The 25804-nt window shown below is 34.2% G+C and overlaps 1 protein-coding gene across 3 annotated transcripts in view; it reads right to left on the reverse strand.

Annotated features, from left to right (window-relative positions):
• Positions 1-428: 428 nt before the first annotated feature.
• Positions 429-25804, reverse strand: part of LOC138307892 (sodium leak channel NALCN-like) — a 51124-nt gene continuing 25748 nt past the window's right edge. For all 3 annotated transcript variants that reach the window (XM_069248811.1, XM_069248812.1, XM_069248810.1), the window contains 22 exons: positions 18115-18285; positions 17123-17302; positions 16539-16659; positions 15626-15757; positions 15141-15308; positions 14520-14624; positions 13974-14074; positions 12404-12524; positions 11843-11941; positions 10950-11043; positions 10620-10726; positions 8975-9052; positions 8092-8211; positions 7458-7526; positions 6804-6952; positions 6441-6534; positions 5950-6088; positions 5466-5581; positions 4708-4865; positions 4004-4154; positions 2924-3230; positions 429-2596 (listed from right to left, as the gene is read on the reverse strand). In XM_069248811.1, coding sequence (XP_069104912.1) covers positions 2418-2596; positions 2924-3230; positions 4004-4154; positions 4708-4865; positions 5466-5581; positions 5950-6088; positions 6441-6534; positions 6804-6952; positions 7458-7526; positions 8092-8211; positions 8975-9052; positions 10620-10726; positions 10950-11043; positions 11843-11941; positions 12404-12524; positions 13974-14074; positions 14520-14624; positions 15141-15308; positions 15626-15757; positions 16539-16659; positions 17123-17302; positions 18115-18285 — 2959 coding nt within the window. In that variant the 3' untranslated portion in view covers positions 429-2417. The remainder of the gene's footprint in view (positions 2597-2923; positions 3231-4003; positions 4155-4707; positions 4866-5465; positions 5582-5949; positions 6089-6440; positions 6535-6803; positions 6953-7457; positions 7527-8091; positions 8212-8974; positions 9053-10619; positions 10727-10949; positions 11044-11842; positions 11942-12403; positions 12525-13973; positions 14075-14519; positions 14625-15140; positions 15309-15625; positions 15758-16538; positions 16660-17122; positions 17303-18114; positions 18286-25804) is intronic.

Raw genomic sequence — 25804 nt, forward strand, 5'->3', positions numbered from 1 at the left:
TATTCAGAGTCAAAATGTATACAATCTCTCTTCTCCTTCCCCCAAGGATGGTTCTGGCTGCCAAATTTGGTTACAATCCATGTAGAACTCTATAACAAGTAGCAATTTATACAAAATGTTAAAGTACAGATAGCGGACTTCGCACCATGTCATAAGCTCAGGTAAGCTACAAACAAAGGAAAAATAACTGTAAACCAACTTTATTTCACGGCAGCTAAATTTCACGATTTCTATTTCACAACAAGTTCATGAAGATTAACATTTGCAAATTGAACAATTCCATGGAAATTCATATCAATTGAAGAGATATAGACATTACTTCATGAAGATACATTTCGCAATTTTACATGCATTGCGAAATTTGTGAAAGTAAATCGCATGTGAATAACAGTTGGTTTACAGTACACTTAAAAGTAAAAACAGGAGTCTTGTATAACAATCAACATATATATATATATTTACTTTGATCATGTATAATCTGAACACATTATTGATATAACAAGATTTTGGCTAATTAGTCCAGTTCAAGTACAGACAATCACTAACAGCAATGCATTTGTATAAATCAAAGGAAGCAACATTTTCTGTCCAATTTGTTAAATTTTACATTATATTCTGTCTTTGCATATTGCAGTTAATTACATATTTCCCTTATGGGGAGGTATCGATGGTGACGTCATTAATTCGTGAGTGAAACTGTTGATTTCTCTGAAAAATATGATATTACACTCATAAAAAATGACGTCACAATCAATACCTACTGGCAAGGGTAGATAATTCTTTTATAATATTCAAAGACAAAATATTGGTGACGATAGTAGTATTTGTAATCACAAGGGTAGTTTATAATTAATTAAAAATTATTTAACAAAAGATTATTGCAGAGAGGTTCTACTTGTCTCGTCAATGGCAGTTAAGTCATTTGATTAAGGTCAGTGTATTTATAAAAAGAAAAAACTATCAAAACTAAAAGCTACAAAAAATTCAAGACATAATATGTAAATAGTAATAAACAAACAAAAACTAGAAAACAAATACTGAAAACTAGATCAACTTTCCAGAGTGTTTACTACATGTAGTAGAGTTATATGCTCTTGACTGAGTATCTGCTTCAATTTCAATAAAGTGACGTTTCTATAATTTCCTGTGTTGACTATATTGTAACAATCTGTTCACAGGAGTAGATTACTTTGTGTGTCTAAAGTATGTAAAAGCAGTTTATTTCCACAAATGGTTAGAATCATGGACAAATTAAAAACACAGCAATTTGACACATTCCAATACCACAGATTAAACAAATTGGCCTGAACCTTGACCTCGGTAAGGCCAATATTTTATATTCTGGGTCATAGGAATGTGTTAAGTCCCTGTGAATAAAAACTATGGTTTTATTTGCTTATGATATCACGAAACATTCAAACATTCTCACCGAGCATTTACCCTTAAAATACAACCTTTCATGTAAAACTTGTTTTACAGACATGTATAGCTTATATTGCACACAAATTGTAAACAATTTAATTTATATTGCACTTCCAAAATAAAAGACAATATCTATGTACAAAGACTCTTGAAATAAAAAAGTATTCAACAGTATAATTCTTAAAAGAAAATTTCACAAAAAATATGATTGTTGGTGAAATCTTTGGTGACGCGTTTGGTATACATTTCATAAATAGAGGATCTTACATGAGTGGCTTTGTAATATGCAATTTATTTGATAATACTTCATCTATTACATAGCCACTAGTGTAAAATTCTACTTATCAAAATATAGTATCAGAATGATGAAATTAGGCTCAGCTTTGACATTTCCATTTACTGAGGCAATTATATAACGTCTTAACGTCTTTAATCATTTTTACCTAGCTATGACATCACAATACTGTTATTACACGTCTGTCTAACAATATTTATGATACGACTGAATGGGTCAGTTATGTAATACAAAATTTGCTGACATAAAGGTAACAACATATCAGCAAAAGATGTTCTATTACCAGATTTTGATATAAAAACTTCTGGCAAGAAATTTATAATTTTATAGTTCCGTTTTGATCTGTTTAAGGTAAAATACACAAAAGTGAAAACACCAATTACTGTTTCCAGTCTGTCTATAACAGATCATTCTGACACATTGAGCACTCAATTACACCCAAACATGGATGTTCTCCATTAATCAATATCATGATATTTAATGGAAATACAGCAAGTTTAGTCGGCATACGGATGTTCCTCATCAGTGCAACAATGTTATCTCCGACATTGTATAGAAACACATGCGAGCATAAGTAGAGGCTATATTAATCATTCTAACACATTGAGCACTCAATTACACTCAAACATGAATGTTCTCCATTAATCAATGTCATATTATTAAATACAGCTTAGTTTAGTCAGCATATGGATGTTCCCCATCAGTCTATGTCAAGGACAGGAAACCCGCCGAGCTGGTCTTTCCACCATGATTGAACGTTGTTAGATACATTTTCACCAATCAGGACAGTTTCCATCACTTTTTCCTGTGTAGGAGTCGTATCTTCTGGAGCAGATTCTGTGACCTGACCGAGATTTACCCCAAGGGTCTTGGCTCCAGCTGTAAAGTTTTGTTATTATTATAGTGTATTTTCATAGAAGATCATTTAAAGGTGACTTTAAGCTTTCATGTTTAAAACGCACTAAGAGAAAACAAATACACTGTACATGTACTTGTACATACTCTTCAGTCCCAAAAAATTATGTACATAATAAATTTAATCCCCATATTTTTTTTATTTACATCATTGCCAGCCAATTTTAACTGTGGTAAAAGATAACGCAATGCATAGACAGCATTGATAAAAAATTCAGAAAGGAGAGTTTAAACACATGCAAAACAAACTTTCACTTGATGGAAAGAAACAGAACCATTGGAGATACATACCTGCAGGCATCCTAATACTCCGTTTTTTGAGACCGGGTCTGTCCTTATCACTGCGGGAAAGACCATCCCCCAGGGAAGGGTTCAGATATTTCCTGACGAAGGAGCCCTGCGGAGACAGGGGTGGTGGCTGTACGGTAATGTTAGGAGGCTGGAGCTCCACTGTACCCTTTTTCCTGGTCCGAGGTAAAGTGGGACCTTCGTCTTTACTTTCTTCACTGCTTTCAGCAGCGCTAGACGGCTGTTCTGTCACTGTGAACAATGGCTCATTGGTCGCCCTCAGGTTTGTCAAAATATTGGAATGTTCCTTCTGTAAATTAAAACAATAAATAAATATCAAGTATAGTAACCAAGCACATGTAGAACAATTTTAAAGGGAAGTTAAACAAAGATTCTACAGCTGACCATGATTGATTGAAATACAAAATTGTTGGTTATCTAATAAGCAGGGGATCTAATCCTGGTCTGGTAAATGTAACATTTCTTCTATCATTACAAATCTATACCTGGTCCGGTCAATGTAACATTTCTTCTATCATTACAAATCTATACCTGGTCTGGTCAATGTAACATTTCTTCTATCATTACAAATCTATACCTGGTCTGGTCAATGTAACATTTCTTCTATCATTACAAATCTTACCTGGTCTGGTAATGTAACATTTATCCATCTATATCATTACATATCTATACCTGGTCTGGTCAATGTAACATTTCTTCTATCATTACAAATCTATACCTGGTCTGGTCAATGTAACATTTCTTCTATCATTACAAATCTATACCTGGTCTGGTCAATGTAACATTTCTTCTATCATTACAAATCTATACCTGGTCGGTAATGGTCTATACTGTCTGGTCAAGTAACATTTCTTCTATCATTACAAATCTATACCTGGTCTGGTCAATGTAACATTTCTTCTATCATTACAAATCTATACTGGTCTGGTCAATGTAACATTTCTTCTATCATTACAAATCTATACCTGGTCTGGTCAATATAACATTTCTTCTATCATTACAAATCTATACTATCCAATGAGATACACATCTTAAGGAGTGGGTTTATTACAACACACATACCGCCCTTATTCGTTTGAGACATTTGTCTAACCAGTTCCTGATGGTTTGTTTAGCCACCTCCTCCTCTATAGTACACTCGAGTTCCTGTCTGGCCAAGAGTTCCTCTAGCTGTAAGCTTTTACTGATGTCCACTGATCGGTAAGCTAGCATGCTGCAAAGTAAGAGACAGGTCATATAGATATAGATTTTAATGATGTCCACGAATCGGTAAGCTAGCATGCTGCAAAGTAAGATATAGGTTTTACTGATATCCATGGATCGGTAAGCTAGCATGCTGCAACATAAGAGACAGGTCATATAGATATATTTATTTATATATAGATATAGGTTTTACTGATGTCCATGGATCGGGCAGTTAGCATGCTGCAAAGTAAGAGACAGGTCATACAAAATTTTTACTGATGTCCACTGGTCAGTAAGCAAGCATGCTGCAAAATAAGAAACAGATCAAATATATATCTTCTTTTACTGATGTCCACGAATCAATAAGCTAACATGTTGCAGCGTAAGAGACAGGTCATATAAATACAGGTTTTACTGATGTCCATGGATCGGTAAGCTAGCATGTTGCAAAGTAAGAGACAGCTCATATAAACTTTCACTGATGTCCACTGATCAGTAAGCTAGTTTGCTTTTAAAATAATAATTAACATGAAAATAAATGTAGTTTGTCTTAACACTTTTTACAAGTAAGAAATACTTACTTTAAAACATCATGAAATGTAACTTCAGCTCCTCCATGTTGTCTTTCAAGCTCATAACACATGTGTTTGAACAGCAGTCGATCCTTCTCCAAGTCAACCTCCAAACGACCTCTCAGTAACCGTAGTAACAGCCTCACCTTTCTCACAGAAATAACACCCTGGGAAATGTCAATATTAGTTACCATTAACCCTCTTTTTGCTTGATATGAAGGTATTTAGATCATCACTTTTGGGTGTGGTCACTAAAACTTTGACTCCTGTTCAGTTATCATGTATATTGATATATTTGTACTGTGAACTGTATTATGCTGAAAACTAATAAAAATTTCATGAGAAAAAAAGTATATTGATATATTGAAATCACAGAGAGAAAATCAAAATAGCATTGACTTGATAACAATATTTAAGTGGCCAGAGTTTTACAAGACATATTCGGTCTTAATCAGGTCCAATTGGGACCACAATCAAATGTTAAACCGGTGTTTTTTTACCAATAAAAGGTTTGTTTGTTTGTTTGTTTAGTTTTACATCTTATTAGCAGCAAGAGTCAATTAAAGACGTGTCAGGTTGATGTTGGAGGAAAACCTGAGTACCCGAAAAAAGCCACAAACCAGTGGTTAGTACCTGACAACGGCCCCACATGGGATTCAAACTCGCAACCCAGAGGTGGAGGGTTTGTGGTAATATGTGGGGACATCTTAACACTCAGCCCCGCCAATAAAGTTTGGAATTACTGTGAAGTCTACAGTCAGACTAACCTTTCTACTAATGTCCACCAGATTCCACGTGTTCTGGAAATGTCGGATGTCGCTGTAACTCAGCAAGGCATCCTCTTCATTGGAGTAAAACAGGGAGAAGTTCTCCATGATGATAGCTACAAAGGGAGGTAATTCTGGTTAGTTTCCAATCATAATTCAGATTTTCAAAACTTGAATGCATTGAAATTAGCTAATTTCAAATTAGCTAATTTCAATTCTTGGAACAAAAGCCTTTTTAAACAGTGTCGGGGTGAAATAGACATTTTTGACTTTAAGATTAAACAAGATAATGTTTTAGTGATGCATATGTATTTAAGCAATTTGGGTAACAGCTTTTTCTCTTTATCTAAATAGTCTCTCTTTAGTTTCTTGTATTATGGTGCGTCTTATACATGTAAAACACCCGGCAAAAAATGTAAAAAGGCCTTACACCCAGGGCCAACTTATAATCCAATAAATATGGTAACTGTTGTTGAGCACTTACCGACCAGCAGGTTGAGGACAATGTAGGTGATTATGATGTAAAAGGAACAGAAATAGAGGAGGGAAGCTGTAAAGTTTCCACAATCTGTCTGCCAGTAGTTCTCTCCGGGGTCTGCCGGGGTACAGAACGGTGGACTCACCTATAATACACAGTAGAGAATGTTTCTGAAACTTGCCAACAGAGTTTTAGGGTTTTATTAATTTAACATCCTATTAACAGCCAGGTTCATGTAAGGACGTGTCAGGTTTGTAGTTGGAGGAAAGTTGGTTATCTTCAGAAAAAAAAAACAAAAAAACCCAAACCATTGACCAGTAGGCAGTACTTTGCAAATGCCCCACACAGGATTCACGGGCAGACGATTTTTGGCATGTATCTGGTCCTTTGACCTGCAACTTTTGGGCCAGGGACAAAATACAGAGCCTCAAATGGACAGTTAAATGGTGGTTTACCTTATCAGCCACCCACAACAATACCAACAGAGAGAAACTTACCATACAGTCATGCATGATTTTATTCCAGTCTTCCCCTGTGACGATCCTAAACAGCAGAGCTATAGCGTTGGATGACGTCCCAAACGTAGCATGTCTATGATGAAAAGATTGTGATCTCTTGACTAATGTGATGTTCAATTTAAACGTATGATTATGTCTGCATGCATCGGTTAATTTTATATGTAATATAGCAAAGTACAAAGTTTTAGTTCTCTAACTTATACATAAACCACAATGTTTATACTCACATCTTCAAGATTATACATTTATTGAAACAATAAATGGAAGTTTTCATGACCACAAGATAATTAAGCAAAATACATTTTTTGGACAATTCTTTAAAGAGAAGAAATGCTTGCGTACCTGCCGAGGTCGTGGCCATGTTTGACTGTACCAAACAAGATCACACCAGCGTACGCGTAAAACATCATAAGTATAAACATGCCCATGATGATAAAGAAACTCTTCAGCACCGACATCACCACAGTCTGCATCAACATCTTCAGTGTCGCCTGAAAGGTAACATAGTCCTGTAGTAGGAGCAGAAAAATACAAGGCCAGACTGGGATTCGAACCCACGACTCTCAATCCAAATACTAGTCAGAGTGCTTTCCCAGATCAGCTGCCTGATCATCAGCAATTATCCAATCCAGAACAGTAACTGATATATATTTCCTTCTTTTTTTTATAATGATATCCTCATTTTATTGCTTCTTTTCTTACTAAAATCTTTGTTTGTTTTTCCTCCTAATTTAAGTTTGATGGCAGTGTATATTACTGATTATTATTTATCTTTTATCCTTAACAAGCACTGACTAGACAGTATGTCACACTATGTACCTGTAGTATACATTTAATATTAAATTATTTCACACATTACTCTATTATAACACATAAAGCACTAGAAATACATCATCGGTGTCATTGCATGTTTCTTTTTTAATCATCTATATCCAATGTTCACTTCTTTGTAAATATGTCTTAAAGTCACCCTTGGATCTGAGAACCAGAACTTACATGTTTTCCAGTTATGGTGAAGAATCTCAAAACTATCACAATAAATCCAAATGAATGAGTCTTGTCATTCTGAAAATGAAAAATATGGCATAAATTCTTCGTAAATGTATCTTACAGAAATAAGACAACATTTGTGTTTCTGTGAATAAGAAATAGTTACTAAACTGGGCTCACTTCAAATGTTTAACTAAGCAGTGTTTTTGAGAAATGATTTAGGTCACTGTATAGACAGCATATTGAACCCCGTATCATTTTCAACTTTTTTTTATTGTACACATATTAGTAAAGGTACTGTACCTTTTTTACCAGTGTAAATTCAACTGATAATTAGCAGCCAAAATACACGATTCCTTAGTCTAAAACATTAATTCATATGTTGCATATCGTACATAAATGTATTAAGCGCTATGTTCACATACGAGAATGAATTGGTGTCATCAACATTGTGTTAATTAAGAGAATGATGCTATTATTTTGTTTTCTGCAGGTGACCAAATTCCTAAATACAGATTAAGTTCGGGCCCTTAGATCAAGAAATAATCTTCGACCTAAGTTTCAGCATAGCCAATAACGTAACTTGTGATTGGCTAAGTCTAGACTATTTTGTGATTAAGTTCTTCAGATGTCCACTTACCCCGATTGTAAAATTAAGGATGATCCATACAAGTCCCAGGAATGTGACAAACATATCAAATCTGTTTCTCCGGCTCGTCCAGTAGCCTCGCGGTGACAGAGCAATCATCTTCATCACCACCTGTATACATACACACCAACTTATATTAGATCTTTATTGTGATGCCATAAAATGAAGGGTGCATTGTATAGTTGTTTTTGTGAGAGAAAATTTCTTGTTTTACTATTTGATATCATGATCATTTGATGGGGAAAATTATTTGCACTTTGTCAAGTTAAAACAGTTGTAAACCATAGAGGTCATCTTTCAGCATCAAGCTTTGTGGAAATACGTAGCAAATCTTTCATTATCTGTAAATGAAAACCACTATATAGTAATATCAAGTCTACAGTGTCACTAACCCATCCTATTCCGGATATGCATATTACAGAGTTATCTGCACTTGCCGGTAGGTATTGATTGTGATGTCATGTTTTTGCGAGCGTAACGTCATACTTTTCGGAGAAAATGGCGTGAATTGCGCTCACAAAATTATGACGTAACGATGGATAACTACCCGCAAGGGAGCTAACTCTGTAATATGCAAAGACAGAATACATATAAGTAGGGAGTATTTATGTCTTACTAGTTTGCTTTTGCTTGTTATTAAAAAATTATCATATAGAAGCTGTTGTCAGAAGTCAAATCAACAATTTTTTTTTTTTTTTAAATTTCTTCACAATTTATTTGTCAGATGTACTAATTTCTCAGAGAAACATGACAGTTTTTAAGCATTATCAATAAGTGCCTCTCCAAAACCATTGATTTGTAGAATTAGAGACTGACAGAAATTTGAAGTTGACGCTATTGTTGTTAATAGGATGGGCTTATATGCTACACCTACCTCACAGAAAAACATCATCGTGAATATAGCAGATACTGTAGCCAGGGCATAGGTTGTCGGCATGTTGGATTCCTTCCACTGAAATAAAAATATAAAAAAATTTCTGAAAGTCATCATTAACAGATTTTCATTGAACACACAAGACATGGAGTTGGCCTGTACTGTTATTAGTTCAAATGCATTTAATCACTACATAATATTATCTTTTAGAGAAGTCAAGTTAAGTTTTCTCATGGGGGATTTGATAATTTTTTGATTGTTCAATCATGAGATTGGTTGGTCCGTTGTTTTTTTCATTCGGCTTATTATTTATTGTATATTATATTATTATTCCTTGTAACAGCTAAGGCCATTAAGAGTGTCTCCTGTATGCAATTGTGCTACATGTGTGAATGTCTGTACATTTTGGGAGGCTGAGGTATATACATACTGTGCCTCCTTTTTATAGTGGAACTCTTGCCCTTTTTATAGCGCTCTCACTTAGGATGCTATCAAAGACACCATTGAACAGCACAACCCATATCTAGTCACTTAATCACAACCCATCTCTAGTCATCATCTCTAGTCACTAACCCATATCTAGTCACTTAATCACAACCCATATCTAGTCACTTAATCACAACCCATCTCTAGTCACTTAATCACAACCCATATCTAGTCACTTAATCACAACCCATATCTAGTCACTTAATCACAACCCATATCTAGTCACTTAATCACAACCCATATCTAGTCACTTAATCACAACCCATATCTAGTCACTTAATCACAACCCATATCTAGTCACTTAGTCACTTAATCACCAACCCACAACCTATCTAGTCACTTAATCACAACCCATATCTAGTCACTTAAGTCACTACACAACCCATATCTAGTCACTTAATCACAACCCATATCTAGTCACTTAATCACAACCCATATCTAGTCACTTAATCACAACCCTATCTAGTCACTTAATCACAACCCATATCTAGTCACTTAATCACAACCCATATCTAGTCACTTAATCACAACCCATATCTAGTCACTTAATCACAACCCATATCTAGTCACTTAATCACAACCCATATCTAGTCACTTAATCACAACCCATATCTAGTCACTTAATCACAACCCATATCTAGTCACTTAATCACAACCCATCTCTAGTCACTTAATCACAACCCATCTCTAGTCACTTAATCACAACCCATATCTAGTCACTTAATCACAACCCATCTCTAGTCACTTAATCACAACCCATCTCTAGTCACTTAATCACAACCCATATCTAGTCACTTAATCACAACCCTTATCTAGTCACTTAATCACAACCCATATCTAGTCACTTAATCACAACCCATATCTAGTCACTATACACACTCAATCACAACCCATCTCTAGTCACTTAATCACAACCCATCTCTAGTCACTTAATCACAACCCATATCTAGTCACTTAATCACAACCATATCTAGTCACTTAATCACAACCCTATCTAGTCACTATCACTTAATCCTGAGAGGTATATTGACTGTAGTCTGTATGCATGCTTATATGGAAATGTTTCAACTGTTGCTTGTTATAAACCAAAATCATCAATTCCTACAGAAGAACTAAGCTTTGTCGGAGGTGTAGTTTGGATGGTTACTACAATACATACCGGTACTGCCAGCAGGCTACAGTTAAGTAGGACCAGAAGAACGGTGGCTCTCTTGAACATGGTATCCTGTGTAATGTCATACATCTTAGCACGCAGACCAGCTGCATCTGTGGAAGAAACACATCTTCATTACAAAACATTTTATTAGACTATCAACAAATAATTAAAACAGAGTCTTGATGCAAAAACAGGTAGCTCTATCGGTAAAGCATCCAGCTAGTGTTCGGGGGCCCCCGGATTCAAACCCTAGTCTGTTTGCTTCATTTTCTCCTCTCTTGTTACAAATTTATTCCTGACTTTTAACTGTTGTTGATTGAACAGGAAAGTTACCTGGTTTAGGAGGGATATGAAGCGGCTGGGCTAATTTGATTCTGCCCTTCAGATCCAGCCATCTCCTCTGGTCCACAGTGAGTAAAGCTGTCCCCTGGTTAATGTAATAAGTGTTACTGTCAGAAGTCATACAAACACACAAAGGTCAATCAATATCAAGGACTTGTAGAGTCTGATGTTCTCGCTGTAGTTAGCTATCTAATACTGACCTTGTTCTCACTGTAGTTAGCTATCTAATACTGACCTTGTTCTCACTGTAGTTAGCTATCTAATACTGACCTTGTTCTCACTGTAGTTAGCTATCTAATACTGACCTTGTTCTCACTGTAGTTAGCTATCTAATACTGACCTTGTTCTCACTGTAGTTAGCTATCTAATACTGACCTTGTTCTCACTGTAATTAGCTATCTAATACTGACCTTGTTCTCACTGTAGTTAGCTATCTAATACTGACATTGTTCTCACTGTGTTAGCTATCTAATACTGACAGTGTTCTCACTGTAGTTAGCTATCTAATACTGACAGTTGTATCTATACTGACCTGTCAGTAGTTAACTATCTAATACTGACACTTGTTACTATCAACTACTTGTGTTAACTATCTAATACTGACCTTGTTCTCACTGTAGTTAGCTATCTAATACTGACCTTGTTCTCACTGTAGTTAACTATCTAATACTGACCTTGTTCTCACTGTAGTTAGCTATCTAATACTGACCTTGTTCTCACTGTAGGTAGCTATCTAATACTGACCTTGTTATCACTGTAGTTAGCTATCTAATACTGACCTTGTTCTCACTGTAATTAGCTATCTAATACTGACATTGTTCTCCCTGTAGTTAACTATCTAATACTGACCTTGTTCTCACTGTAGTTAGCTATCTTATACTGACCTTGTTCTCACTGTAGTTAGCTATCACTACACCAACGAACAGTGTCAGTCCAATCATGTAGCCGATAAATACAAACACATGGACGTAAATAGCATGGACCTGTAAAATACAAACACGTGGATGTAAATAACATGGATCTTGAAAATACAAACAAATGGACATAAAAAATTGAACTGCATTAAGTTGGCAATTATGAGATAATGGAAAATTTAATGAAGCATGTTAGCACTTCATGCTGAATTTGCATTGTCCAGTTGGCATTCATCCTCCCATAATTGCCAACTGAATGCAGGTCAATGCTTATTAATATATTTTACAATTTTATAGAAAATCTTAAGAGATTTTGCATCTATAATGAATAATTCAGTATTGTCAATGACGGAACAGTCATTCCAACAGCCATCTTCTGTGATTGCTGGTGTCACAATGATAATGACATCAAAATAAGCAGATGGCAGTTCATGCACTGAACAATGTCAAATGAGAAAGGTTACATAATAGGGTTGCAATGAAAGTATAAATATTATAAAATGTTCGCCATATCCCAGAAAAGTGACTGACCGTGCCGACTCGCTCGATGATGACATCTCTCACTTCCAGCCATCCTTCCAAGGACAGTACTTCAAACAGGGCCAACATGGCATTTCCAATGTTGTCAAAGTTAAAATTGTACGGATTCGTCCTGTAAGTTGAAAATGAGTTTATTATATACAGTCAAAATTGCCTTAGCGACCTTCTGAATTCAGCGACCTTCTGTCTTAAACGACCTAAATTATTCCTCCCAGCGAAAATTACTATATAATCTATCTGTATTAAACGACCGTCTGTCTTATGCGACAAGCGACCATACTTTTAGGATCCAACGACACTCGATGTTCTGTATTTAACGACCCAAATCACACATGCATTTGTCTTCTATTCATATATAAAGCCAAGCCAGTTAACTATCCTGTAGGGCTTCCAACCCAGCCCCATTAAGGCAAGACAAAAGAGCTATCCATATGGCTTGGTTATATACACAAGGTGTTCACTTTGACATAAATTAGCACTTATTCATGCATGAAGTCTCTCGGCTTCGGTACTGATGACCGAAGCCGTCTGCATGTCTGAGCTGGATATTGCAAGGAAAATGTGCTATTTATTCACGATGTTTGTGATGAAAATCAAGAATAATCACTTCCAAAACCAACTAAAATAATGATGAACAATGATTTACTCACAAAAGAACGACATGAATGTAGAAATACTGAAAATGTATCAGTGTAGCTAAGCATGATGGCAGCCATTTTGGGAGATAGTAACAGAGGAGTCGGAAATAGCTGATTTCCGGATTTTTTTTAAATTATTTTTTTCACACTATTTTTTTTCCATTTTTTTATCTATGAAATAAATGAATAAAATGATGAAAGAAAATAAAAAAAAAACATTAAAAATCATTTTAATTTTTTCTGCTTTTAAATACATTGTAGCTAATTATGATATATAAGTGGTAGGCCTAAACAAATATTTGTTTTAGAAATTCTTAATCTTATTCATGAATAAAAACAGAAAGATAAATAAAAAATAAATAGATAATTGAAAAATAAAAGTGCCTAAAATTAAATACTGTACATAATTAAAAGATGTATTATATTATGTGATATATTATATATTTAATAATTTCCTATTATTGTGACTGTTTTTAGTACAACAAAACTGTCAAAACATGTCCCACAATATACATTGATACATGTATTTAATTGTTTCGAAAGGGGTGATTCAATTAAGAGACCAACTGTCATATGTGACCTATTTTTCAATCTCCTTTGGAAGGTCTCTTAAAACAATTTTGACTGTAGTAGCAAATTTAACATCAAATTGATTGTCTGGAAATGTTCATCTAATTAACCCTAGAGCGGTAAAAATATCATGTATTCTGAAAAAGATGAAGTAGTTATTCTTTTTTCACAAATTACATCAATTCATGAAATATTACATTTTTTTGGGAGGGCTCAATTTTCAAATTACATTTTTTTTTTTTTTTTCACCAAGTGGGGACCTAAATGTGATTTTCAAGTGAAATTTATTTATAACAGATGAAATACAATGTTCAATATTCCTTTTTAAAACAGACTGTTTCTATGGGCATTACCATGTCCTAGGGACGTAGAATCCAGGCTGCTGGTTTTTGTTGACTTTGACTTTCATCTTAGTAACATACACCTGATTGAGGAAGATCCCAGTACAGTTCTCCTGTTAACAACAAAACTAAAAGTATATGTCCTGCATCCCTAGTAATGGTGACAAAGTAAATTGAACATGGTGACACTGCTTTGATGCAAAAATCTTCAATTTTCTACCACATCTTCAAATTTCATTATTGACTTGAACAAACAGTAATTGAATTTCCATATGGCATATAAAACTTTGGGAAATCTACAGTAAAAATCTCTCAAGCTCTCAGCAGTAACTCCCATCCATAAATTGATTAATAGAATTTATTATGATTATCTTCATTTAATTTTCCACATATCAAATACAGAGATTTTCAAAATCATTATTGATGTTATTAATCAAAATTATTCCCTGAAACATTGCAAAACTCCATAGGAAATATCATGAGCAATGCAGCTCTTTGGTGATGTGAATCTACCACCGTAATTTTATTCACCAGAGGGTTAATGTGTCTGATACCTACCCTGGATAGAATGGCAGGGTCGTTACACCTGGCTAGACGTCCGCCCAACAGGTGAACTCCAAAGGTAGCAAAGAGAAACATGAGGACGATCAGCAGTACAGATACCTAGGGAGAGATTTTATATCAATAACATAAGATACAGAATTAAAAATATGTAGGTATGCATTCTGTAGGCATTTACTTAATTAAAGAAGTAATTTTACAACAAATTTAACATGGTATGGCGTCTTCCATGGTTTTTTGGGTTAAATGTCCTAACAACAGCCAGGGTGATTTAAGAGTATGTCAGGTTTAGGAAATGAAAGATAACCAGAGTACCCAAAAAGAAACCACCGATCTGGCAACATGGGATTCAAACTCGCAACCCAGAGGTGGAGAGCTTGTCGTAATATGTCGAAACATCTTAACCACTTAGCCAACATGGACCCTCGCATTTTCTAACCAGAAGTGATGACATATATCATCTATAAATACACAATGAAACATTGACTTTTGCAATCATTAAAGTTTGGAAAAGTAATGAGTGAACTGATCTGACTGAAACTTATATGGATGTCTCTGAAGAATCATCAACCCTTAAGAATCATCAACCATCCAATTTGATAATATAATAGCACTTACCAACAAGATTTCTTTGAATCCCCTTACAAGTTCATACACCACCATCCTCATGTGTGGGACGAGGACAAAGATACGGAGGGGACGGAGACAGCGTAGGATCATAAACACCTGGGCTAATGAGATAGGGGGTACTTCCTGTGGCATCCAACACACAAATATCACGCTTACCTGTGGAAAAACATAAAGAAAATATTACTTCATTTTTATGTAACATAGCACATGATTTTATAAAAAATTCAATTACTGCATCCACTAAGGATTGAACTCGAGACCTCTGAATTACTAGTTTGACATTAATGAGCTAAACAGTTTGCCCTAGCCGAGAGGTAAATTGAGTATTGGCCAGAGTTTCATAATACCAAGATTTAATACCTGAATCATAACAAGAGAAAGCATTGACCTGTACAATAGAGAGAAAAACATCTGATAAAATCACCAGTATAACAGAAAGAGAATTCTATCAAAATTATGATAAATACACTTACAGAGTAAATGAAAAGGTCGAGAATTCCACCAAAATCCTTGATTACAGCTTTTGGAGTGAAGAAAAAACCGTTAGCCAGCACCTTAAGTCCCATCTCCAGACTCATACAGATCACAAAGAAATACTCCGTCACCTGTAGGAATCAAAAATATTATTTGTACATCTAATACATGCATATGTGCATTTGAATCAACATTCCCTTCCTTCAAAATGTATTTACAATTTATATGAAACTTACATGAAGCTTTAAGTACTGGTATTCCGTTTTTGTATATTACAGAATTACTTCCCTTTCGGGTAGGTATCCTTTGTGATGTCTTTATTTTGTGAAGGAAACTCATGTTGTGTTCTCAGAAAAATATGACATTGCATTCCCAGTCACATGACGTCACAATCAATACATAACCATAATACAGAATATGGATAAAGAGAATGCATCTGTCAAAGTATTAAGGATATTTCAACACAAATGAAAGATTTTGTCTTGGCAGCATGAGGCTTACCGAGTGCTGCCCAGCCAAAATCCTTAACAAGGTTTGAGATATCCCTATCTGCACTACAGACCAATGTCCATTACTTTTCTCCCTATATATATTTGAAACCTTCCTGTGAGTATCGTAGATTTTTGTTGAGATACTATACTTAAGTTTCATCTTTTATCATCAATAGTCTAGTAGAGTATTTTCCTTGCCATTATCAGAGACATGGCGAGTAAGTGTCAAAATAGGTGACATTATTGACAATACATGCAGGCCCCTGGTTATGTTGCATATATTGATGGCATCATATAAATGTTAAGCATATGTGAGTTGATTTTTCCTATCACAGTAAATAACAGGTATCTTTTCCATAGCAACCATTGCATAACCTTGTAAATTAGGGAAGAAATGATGTTCAGTATACAGTATCTTTACCTTGAGGCTGGTATGGTCCATTAGTCTGAATAGTGGCGTCTCAAACATCATCGATATACAAGACATGATAGTTACCATGATCATCACCCAGTCTAGGTAGGTCACAAGGCCAAGTAACTTACTGTAATATACAATTATAGTCACAAGTTGTTTTACATAACAATTAAACCAGTGGCAAAATTTATAACTATATCTTCCTTCCAATAATTCTTAATTATTCCAATTTAAAATCACTTACAGGAAGCTAAAATATCAAACATGACCTTGATCTTTGCATAGAAAAACAATAATTCACTTTTTTCTAATACTCTTTTACATGCAGATTTACCTAAAAATGAATTTTCCATGCTAAACAAGGATATACACAAATGCAAGAACTGATTTAAATTTTCCTGTTGAAGTTTATCACCTACATTCAACTAGAATAATCTAATTAAAACTGCCTAAAGTTATTTTACCAAACTCCTGTTGATTTTGAATTGACAAAGGTTGACTTCATCTCCAAGACACCATAACCGCCACTATATTTTACTGATGTATAATCACCCGAATTATTACTATTTTTAACATGCCAGTTTACTTACTGTATGCGTTTGTATTTACTGTTGATATCCTTGCCTGTGACAGGGTCCCTCAACATGTAGTTATATTTGGCATTAACGATCACTTGACAAATTTTTCTGAACCGAGTTTCTCTCCCGACAGTAAATAGAGGCGTGTCAAAAAATGGATGGTTCTCTCGGAGGTCTTCTTCCTGTTGGTTCCTGGTAGAAATAAAACAGGCTATATCATCCCTCAACATTCTTGGCCATCCCCTTGAGTAGCACAGATTGTGCACATTAATGTTTTAATTTCTAAACATTTTTTTTAGGTGAGAAATTATGAAATGATATTTGTTACAAAACCAGCAAATGTTTCATGTGTGATGTTTCAATAACTAGTACCGACTATACATCACAGAAGAACCATGTGACCGACCGAGAAAACTCCAAAGTATTAGACAGGCAAAGTAATCTCTTGATGATGTGGATAAAAGAAGCTATCTGTATAAATCATACAAATCCTCGAAACACCACACATGAAACATTCACTGGTTGTGTAACAAATATAATTACATAACTAACCTTTTAACTTAGAGGTACATTGAACCAGTGAAAGAGTCACATATCATCATACAGCAAAACCATGATGTACATTAGATTGTCCATAATGGACAATAATTTTGACATACCATATTTGACCCAGTAAGTGAGCCCATCCTTATCAGCACCCCTTCCCCCTTTTTAAGGCTTCAAATTAAATGCAGATTGAAAATATGAAAACTGTGTTAGTTTGCTTACCAATTTCTTTTCCAAATGTATTTATGGCTTATTTTGTAGAATAAATTTCAAAATTTGTTTCTATTTAGCACTCCCTAATTATTAAATCTTTTTTAGCACCCTTGGTGTTTATTGGGTCGAGTACAGCACAGTTGTTAGACCTGTGATATGAAAATAATTCTGAACAGCTTCAATTTATTTCATCCTCTCCTTTGAAGTGTAGGAGAAAAATAAAGCATCAGAATATTGAACCAAACCTTTTGATTTCTGCTTGTTGTTTTTTCTGCTGCCACACTTTGATGTCAAACTCATCGTTACGTCGATTGACAATATGAGCCACACCATAGTGTAGGTCCCCATTTTCCTTGACTGTCCCCGGACTTTTGGTACTTGTCCTCAAACTGCCGGGACGCGAACCTCTCATACTCCTAGTAAATATGGACAGGAATTGGTGATAATATCTCTAACATTGTATAAGTAATATACTGTACTAGATCATTCTTAACTATTTGTTGTATACTAATAAACTCTTACTAAATACTATTAATTTATGTTAGGTACTCTAATTAAACTATAGGTTACATATTTTCTCCATTTCTTGATCAAGATTTTCAAGAACTGAAATTTGAAATATCATGAAATGACATGCTGTAATCTCAGCTGGTCTAAAAGTAAGACAGTCATTATCATTTTTTTTGTAATCATAGTAATGACTTGTTACTATTATTAATATTTCAATATCATAATATGTGAAACACTTTTTTTCAATTAAAGAATTAGAAAATGATAGAAGAGGGGCACTCATCATAAAAGAATTAAAGAGGAACATAACTTGTCAAAATTGGTAAAACAGAGGTCACTCGCAGAAACGGACAGAAAGAGAGAGGTGTTCATTAGATGTGATAGTAGAAGGTTATGATTTCTGAAGTAGGCGATTATCATAGGGGTTGATTGTTGTTACTTGCATCCGTTTCTCGGAGAATGGCAGGTATATATGGATAGGTTGTTGGGTATATATACTTGTATGTATTAGTTATTGATATATGAGACACACAAGTGTACATGCTAGTTAATCAGAGTCACACAGAATATACAGCATGTTTTAACATATAGATATCATCATGCAAGTTTTACAAGCTTTGGACCAGGTAGATATGTAAATATATTGAACTCAATCATCCCTGAAATTTTATAATGGACTGGTCTAGTCTTTGATTTAGAAGAGTCTAAATGTGTCTTCAGGAATGAATGAGTAATTTAACTAATTCATGTAATTGTTAAATATTTTTAAAAGTGCAAGACCTCCATGTTCATAACATCAGTCAATATCAAAGCTTTAATGCTCCATACTGGTGTATCTATGTCGTTGTTTAATTGGAATATAAACAAATTAATTTGATTCCAATTTCTATAGGAAAAAATTATGGCGTTCCTCTTTTCGTTGTGTATTTTAAGGATTATACATGTGTAAGAAATGACTGATGCTTGTGTAAAATGCTAAACAGACAAAAATTTTACCTTAATAACATTGTATTTCCTAATATATGAAATATGATTTTTGTACTGATGCTTTGAAAGCCAGTAAAATGTCTTTCAAAATGAAAAATTCTTGGGATCAATCCCAAAATCTGTCTCTGTCACATGAGTGTTTCTGCCAAAATAATTTTTGGGATCGATCCCAAAAATCTGTCCTAGTCTTATATATAGGAGTGTTTCTGCCAAAATGATTTTCGGGATCGATCCCAAAAATCTGTCTTAGTCCCATGAGTGTCCCAAAATGATTTTCGGGATAGATCCCAAAAATCTTTCTCGGTCCCATGAGTGTCCCAAAATGATTTTCGGGATCGATCCCAAAAATCTTTCTCAGTCCCATGTCAGTGTTTTTGTCAAAATGATTTTCGGGATCGATACCAAAAAAATTCATTTCGCTGTCTGTCCTGCAGGTAGGGCGTTAGAATTGTACCTGCTGCCCCTATTGCATGATCGTAAAAGGCGACTAAATTTAGGATCTTATCTTTTCTTTTCTTCCTAACTGACTTTATCTTTCCTAATGCCTCCCTTGGCACCGCCTCACTTTTGGCCTTGAGTTGAGCGTTCGCCCCTGTGAGGAAGGCTCTGGGTTCTGTCCCCTGGCCGAGACACACCAAAGTCTATAAAAGTGGTAGTTTCTGCTCCTGCTTAGCGCTCAGCACACATGGAGTGGGACGACTGGTTCGCCCGTTGTCAGTATAATGTGACCGGGTGGAGTGTGTTGCTTGGTGTCTTCGGCGGCATGCTTCAGTGATATAGCACTATAAAAAGGGCAACAGTTCCACTATACAAGAAGACACAACATAACACGCACCTCGCACAACATACACGCAACACACCGCATGCATGGGAGGCCGTCCTTACATGACCATAGCTGTTAATAGGATGTTAATTAATCAAATAAACAAACAAACAAAAATATTTCGCTGTTTATTTGTAAGATGTAATATATTTAAGTAGTCTAGAACGGAATAATAAACCTTATTCAGGATTCCATAATAGATCAAATAAATCTGATATTCTATTATATTTCGATGATTTTAATACGTATACATCCTTTTTACTTTGACATAGTTGGGAAATCCTGATGTGTGGTAAATATTCTGTCTAGAATAAACTATACCATATTAATTTGAAAAAAGAAATGAACAACAAACAAATACTTTACATTCCAATAGAAATAATTTTATTAACTGAACATGCCCTTGAAGATTTCGATACAAATTGCTTTTGAAAAGGCATATAATGTAAATTGACAAGAAATAGTGTTTGAATCATTTCTGTTATTTTCTTATTTTTGTCAGCATTGAATAGAAATACTGATATTTAGATGTTAAAAATAAATCAAGGTGTAACTTTCCAAATATTTTGTATACTGAACAAACATATACAAAACCAACTATCTATCTACCTGTGTATATATTTCTTCATTACAAAAATTAGAATAGAGAAAAAACAAATGCTTAAAATGAGAAATCCATTCTGTACAATGTATATACAAAAGTAAATAAAACTTTTACAATAAATTCCTATATCATGATAAGGAATTGATTTGTTATTGATTGATTAATTCAAACTGATTTATATCAATTCAAATTCAATTTAATCATACAAAAACTTATTTATGTTTAAAGTATTTGTAGAAGTTTAATGGTTTAGTATGTAACAAATGCCAATCAATGTAATATAATGTCTTGGGACATGAGAAAGATTAAACATTTTCAACATTATATAAAAAAAAAAGATTCCCTCCAATTGCTATGAATTATATTAATAACACCCTTATGATAAATTCCATTCACTTTAAAAAACCCTTTTCTTTATGATTTTTAGCTAAATAAACAATATTTGTGACTTAAAATTATAATCTATTTGTTTTCTCTCTTATGTAAGAATTATTTTATAAAGAAAGGTATCTGTAAATCTAAGTTAATTTTTTTTGTTTGCATCTGCTTTACAGGCAGATGAAAACAGGTTTACAGCCGTGGCCTAAGTGTTATGTGCATTACCTTTTCTCAGGTTTGACTGCAGAATCCAAAACTCACACATACATATCTTTTTATCCAAGAACCAGAATAAATATCACATGATATGCATTATATATAATCCAATAATGAATGTGACTGGCACAAATCACAACACAAACATTCTAGTTCACATGCTCCACTTATCCACTACCATCAGGGCTATAAATGTTAATTCAACTGTGAACATGTATTTAATATAACACAAAACAAATATCCGTGTGTTATGTAGAATGGTGATTTCCTTAAAATGTGATGAGTTTAAAAGAGCCATCCACATACTTTACCAGTTTGAGGTCCGAGAGAGTTACATGTATTTATCATTATTTGTGATTGATAGATGTCTAAAACGAATCCACTGTATTCTTTGCTTGTTGTGTAATGTGCTTTCCCGCCACAGAGATGACTTCCTTATGTCATAGTCACTCACATTCAGTGTCCATTAATCCTTCCAATTTATAAATCCCCATTGGCTTCTAATTTTTCCCTCCAGTTTGTGTTGAAACATCAGAATCTAACCTGTTCAATAGTGTCAGCCTTGCATGCCCTAGTTTTCATATCTATAATTAACCTCCGAGGGAAAGGGATGGTCAGTCATCGCATGGGGCTAGAAAGTATAAACAGAGCTAGGGGCTGTCAGTGTCATGTTTCAGCAATTCACTTTCACCTATGGTATTAGACTAGCCACCAGACCCCAAGTTCTGGAGAAGACTTTTTTAACAGAGTTAATTTCCTCATTAGATTATCTAAATGAGACAAATTTAAGTGATGTTTTCAATATTCTAGAGACTGGTCACGCCAGTCTATTATGATATACATACCATAACATAATGTTTCAACATTGGTTCATAATTTTATGTAAAATTATTGATTTAATTTAATGTTATTCTCTAGAAAATGGTTATGATGCCCATTAAATGTCTTAAACTTAATCAGAACTGTTTAGGTATTGCATAATTATTCAATTTGATTCAGCAATCTTCTGGATTCTCTAGGCAATAGACGATCAAAATACTTAATAATAACCGTCAATAAGTTAGTTACTCCAAATGCAAAAGGGTTTTTTATATCATATTTTTGCTACCAATTTTAAAATAGTCCTAGTTCATCAATGGCTATCAAATGTTTTTATTGTCAAAGAAAAGTAATAAGTTCTGTGAATGGCTAATAATAATTCAAATAGAAGAAAATGAAAACTCTGAACTTCTAAAGACTGTTTTAAATTATGATCTTGGGGTCAGATGTGTATTTGCTTTCTTTTGTTGTCAGTCTGATAGCTTCTCCTTTGGCTATACCAAAACAAAATTATTATAAATGATAAAATTATTAAGTAAAATCTTCACATAGTTATAACTGTTTCCCATTTCTTGTGATATCATATAAGTACAACAATATGAGACTGACCTGACCTTGTTATATGCCTCTTTTAATTACTTAAATTAAATTTCTGTGCATAGCAAACAGAACCTTTTCCTGAAAGGATGCATAACTAGTAATTAAACCATTAAATTAAAAAAAAAAGATCTGTCATTGCCTAGAAACAAAATAATCTATAATTTATTTCTTCTATCTACTTGCATAGCAAAATTAATTCCAATGTCCTTTGGCACTCGTTATTATTGATTTTTAGTCTTCAGATAAAAACTATAGCTTGAATGTAAAGTCTTGGACGACAGTATAAAAGTGTGATTACAATGATTGTATACAAGCTTTTTTCATACTGACAGAAATATCTTTAACATATAGACAAAAATTATCTAGACTTCTAGACTAATGGTGCTGATTCAGGATGATAAACATAACATTACCCCAGGAGGCTGTGGTCAGTTACTGCTGGCTTTAGTCAGGTTTTATCCTTAGAGGTCAGAGTATAATGTTGGCTGCAGTTAGAGTATGGCAAGTCATTTTGTCTTTTAAAGCTAAAAGGTTGGGCATTGCTTTAGGTTTTCTAAGGAAGTAGATCTAAATCAAATTTCATATACAGACTGGCCTTGTGAATTGATTGTGTATATTGTAATTTAAAAAATTTAAATCCAAATTTGATCTGTCAACATGACATGCAGCCAAATTTGGATTTTTATTTTTGAAATTTGTTACAGCCTTTTCTCCGAAAGTACTAACCGATCTATCTCAATTTGTATATGTAGATTTTCCTTGGTCTTTAGTTGTCAGAAAAAATATATGCCTTTATGCAGCCATCCTGGATTTTGATTGTATAATGTTTAAAGGGATATTTCTCATTATTGCATGCATGTATAATATAACATGGTACATTGCCTGAAAATTATATTTGATATATATATAAAAAGATGCATATCTTACAGGATTAGTGATTTTTTTTCTGAGGAATATTTTCCATCAGATTCTTCACTTTCTAGTTTATTTAAGTGATATCACTTTTATTTAAAATATATATAAAAAATGACAAAATAAAATGATTTCTTTTGCTTATCAAGATAAAGTAAAACTGAAAAATGGTGTAGAGTTGAACTTCAATCTTCCGAAGTCAGTGCAGGGACGACTCAACCACATGAGCTACAGACATAAAAGCTGTATCCCAGTCTTGTCGCATCCAGCTGTTCCTAAAAACATTTTAGTTATTACTGTTCAGTTATCTTTTATATTCCAAGTTACCCGAGCATATGATGAATTTATTAATAATAGATTTTACATAACCCCAGTATATAATTTAAGTTATCTGGTCCACAGGCCAACAAGCGACATGGGCATAACTTTTAGATATGGATAGGTTGATAGGGCACAAGACAGCACCTTCATATGCTGTCTTTGATATTATCTATAATCAAGAGCAGAGGGGATGGGTTTGGTGGGGGTGTAGGAGGGGGATCGTGGGGAGGGGGTGTAAAGAAACTGCATTAGATTGTGCTGGTGTCTCAAGAGGTCAATCAGAGTGTATCTCTAGTGGCCACAGTAATAACTTATCCTTAACAAAGATCATTTATATAAAGTCAGTGATTGCCTTATCAGTTGGAGTACAAAACACCAGGACCTCCACAATTGATGATACCTGTAGCGATAGTACCTATATATATCTGGTAGTGAATAGTACTAATTGTTAAAATAAGTGATGCTTAATAAAGAAAATTTAAGAAAAATAATGACATGTGTCAAAAGGAGGGGTATGTGTAGATGTGCATGCAGGTTTTTTTGCATAGATTTTGGAATAAATCCTGAGTGGTTTTTTTTGTTACGTACTTAATAAATTGGGCATATATTCATTTATTGCAGTTGGCCAATATTGCCGAAATTCGTTGTGTACTTGCATCTAAAGCTATATGTTGGCTTGCAAACCTTCTTATTCTTAAAATACCAACATTCTTATTCTCAAAACATTGATATCGTTTAGATGTGAATAATGTGTAAAACGTTCTTGATTCAACATCCGCATATAATTTATGGAGCATATATCGGTATAATATAACTTTGATTTAAATGAAATTGACTCAAATGAAGACTTGTTATAAATTCATCGGGAGCATTATTTTGAGATAAGAAAACTGAAATAGAAGAAATGTTCTGATCTAAAGCTTGCAAAATAAAGCATACAATCCAATATTTAAACAGTTGTGATTAGACTAGCCACTAGTCTCTAGAATATTAAAAAAAAAATCATTAAAATTTGGCTTGGTTATTTTTGTCTATACTACATGCCTGATTCTAGAGATCGTCAAATCCAGAGGAGGTTTGTAATTTGAAATACAAGGTTTGGCTAGGTGTGAAACCACACTCTCAGTAGGAGAATTAGTCTCGCTTTAGGTCCCTCATTAACACTGGCTAGCCATATAGACCTTTCTTAATATTAGCTCATGAATATTCATCTTTGAACGAAAACGAGGCTTAGTGAGCATAGCGGTGGTAGTAATACATGTGCATTAATGCTATAATGTGTTGAAATACTTACCTTATCATTAAATTTAAATTCACATAATATTCCCGTAGAGGTACATGGATCAATTTGATCACATCAGTGGCTGATCGAATTATGGCATAAAAATGTATAATAAATCCCAGAGGCGAGAGGAAAGAAAATGCAGGTATCCATGTCAACGATTTCCTTTATTGAGGCCAAGCTGAATTACAGTATTGGTACTCGTTGCCTAAACTGGAATAAGGCTATATATTATACATGTATGGTGCCAAATAAACAAAGGACATGAACCAAACAATTAAATAACATAAATACCATTCCTAACCTTCATTATCAGAGTCTCAAGTTGCCTTCCCCATATTCCCTTTAGGTCAGTATTTGGGTCCCAGTCTGTTTATATTTAACAGCTGTCCCCTCTGATCACATTTTGCCATTAATTTCCCTATTAAGGTATACATACATAAAGTTGTTATCACAAATTTCACCTAGCTCTGGCTGTCCCCT

The sequence above is a fragment of the Argopecten irradians genome, chromosome 14 (genome assembly GCF_041381155.1).
Source record: "Argopecten irradians isolate NY chromosome 14, Ai_NY, whole genome shotgun sequence".
NCBI classification, from domain to species: Eukaryota; Metazoa; Mollusca; class Bivalvia; order Pectinida; family Pectinidae; genus Argopecten; species Argopecten irradians.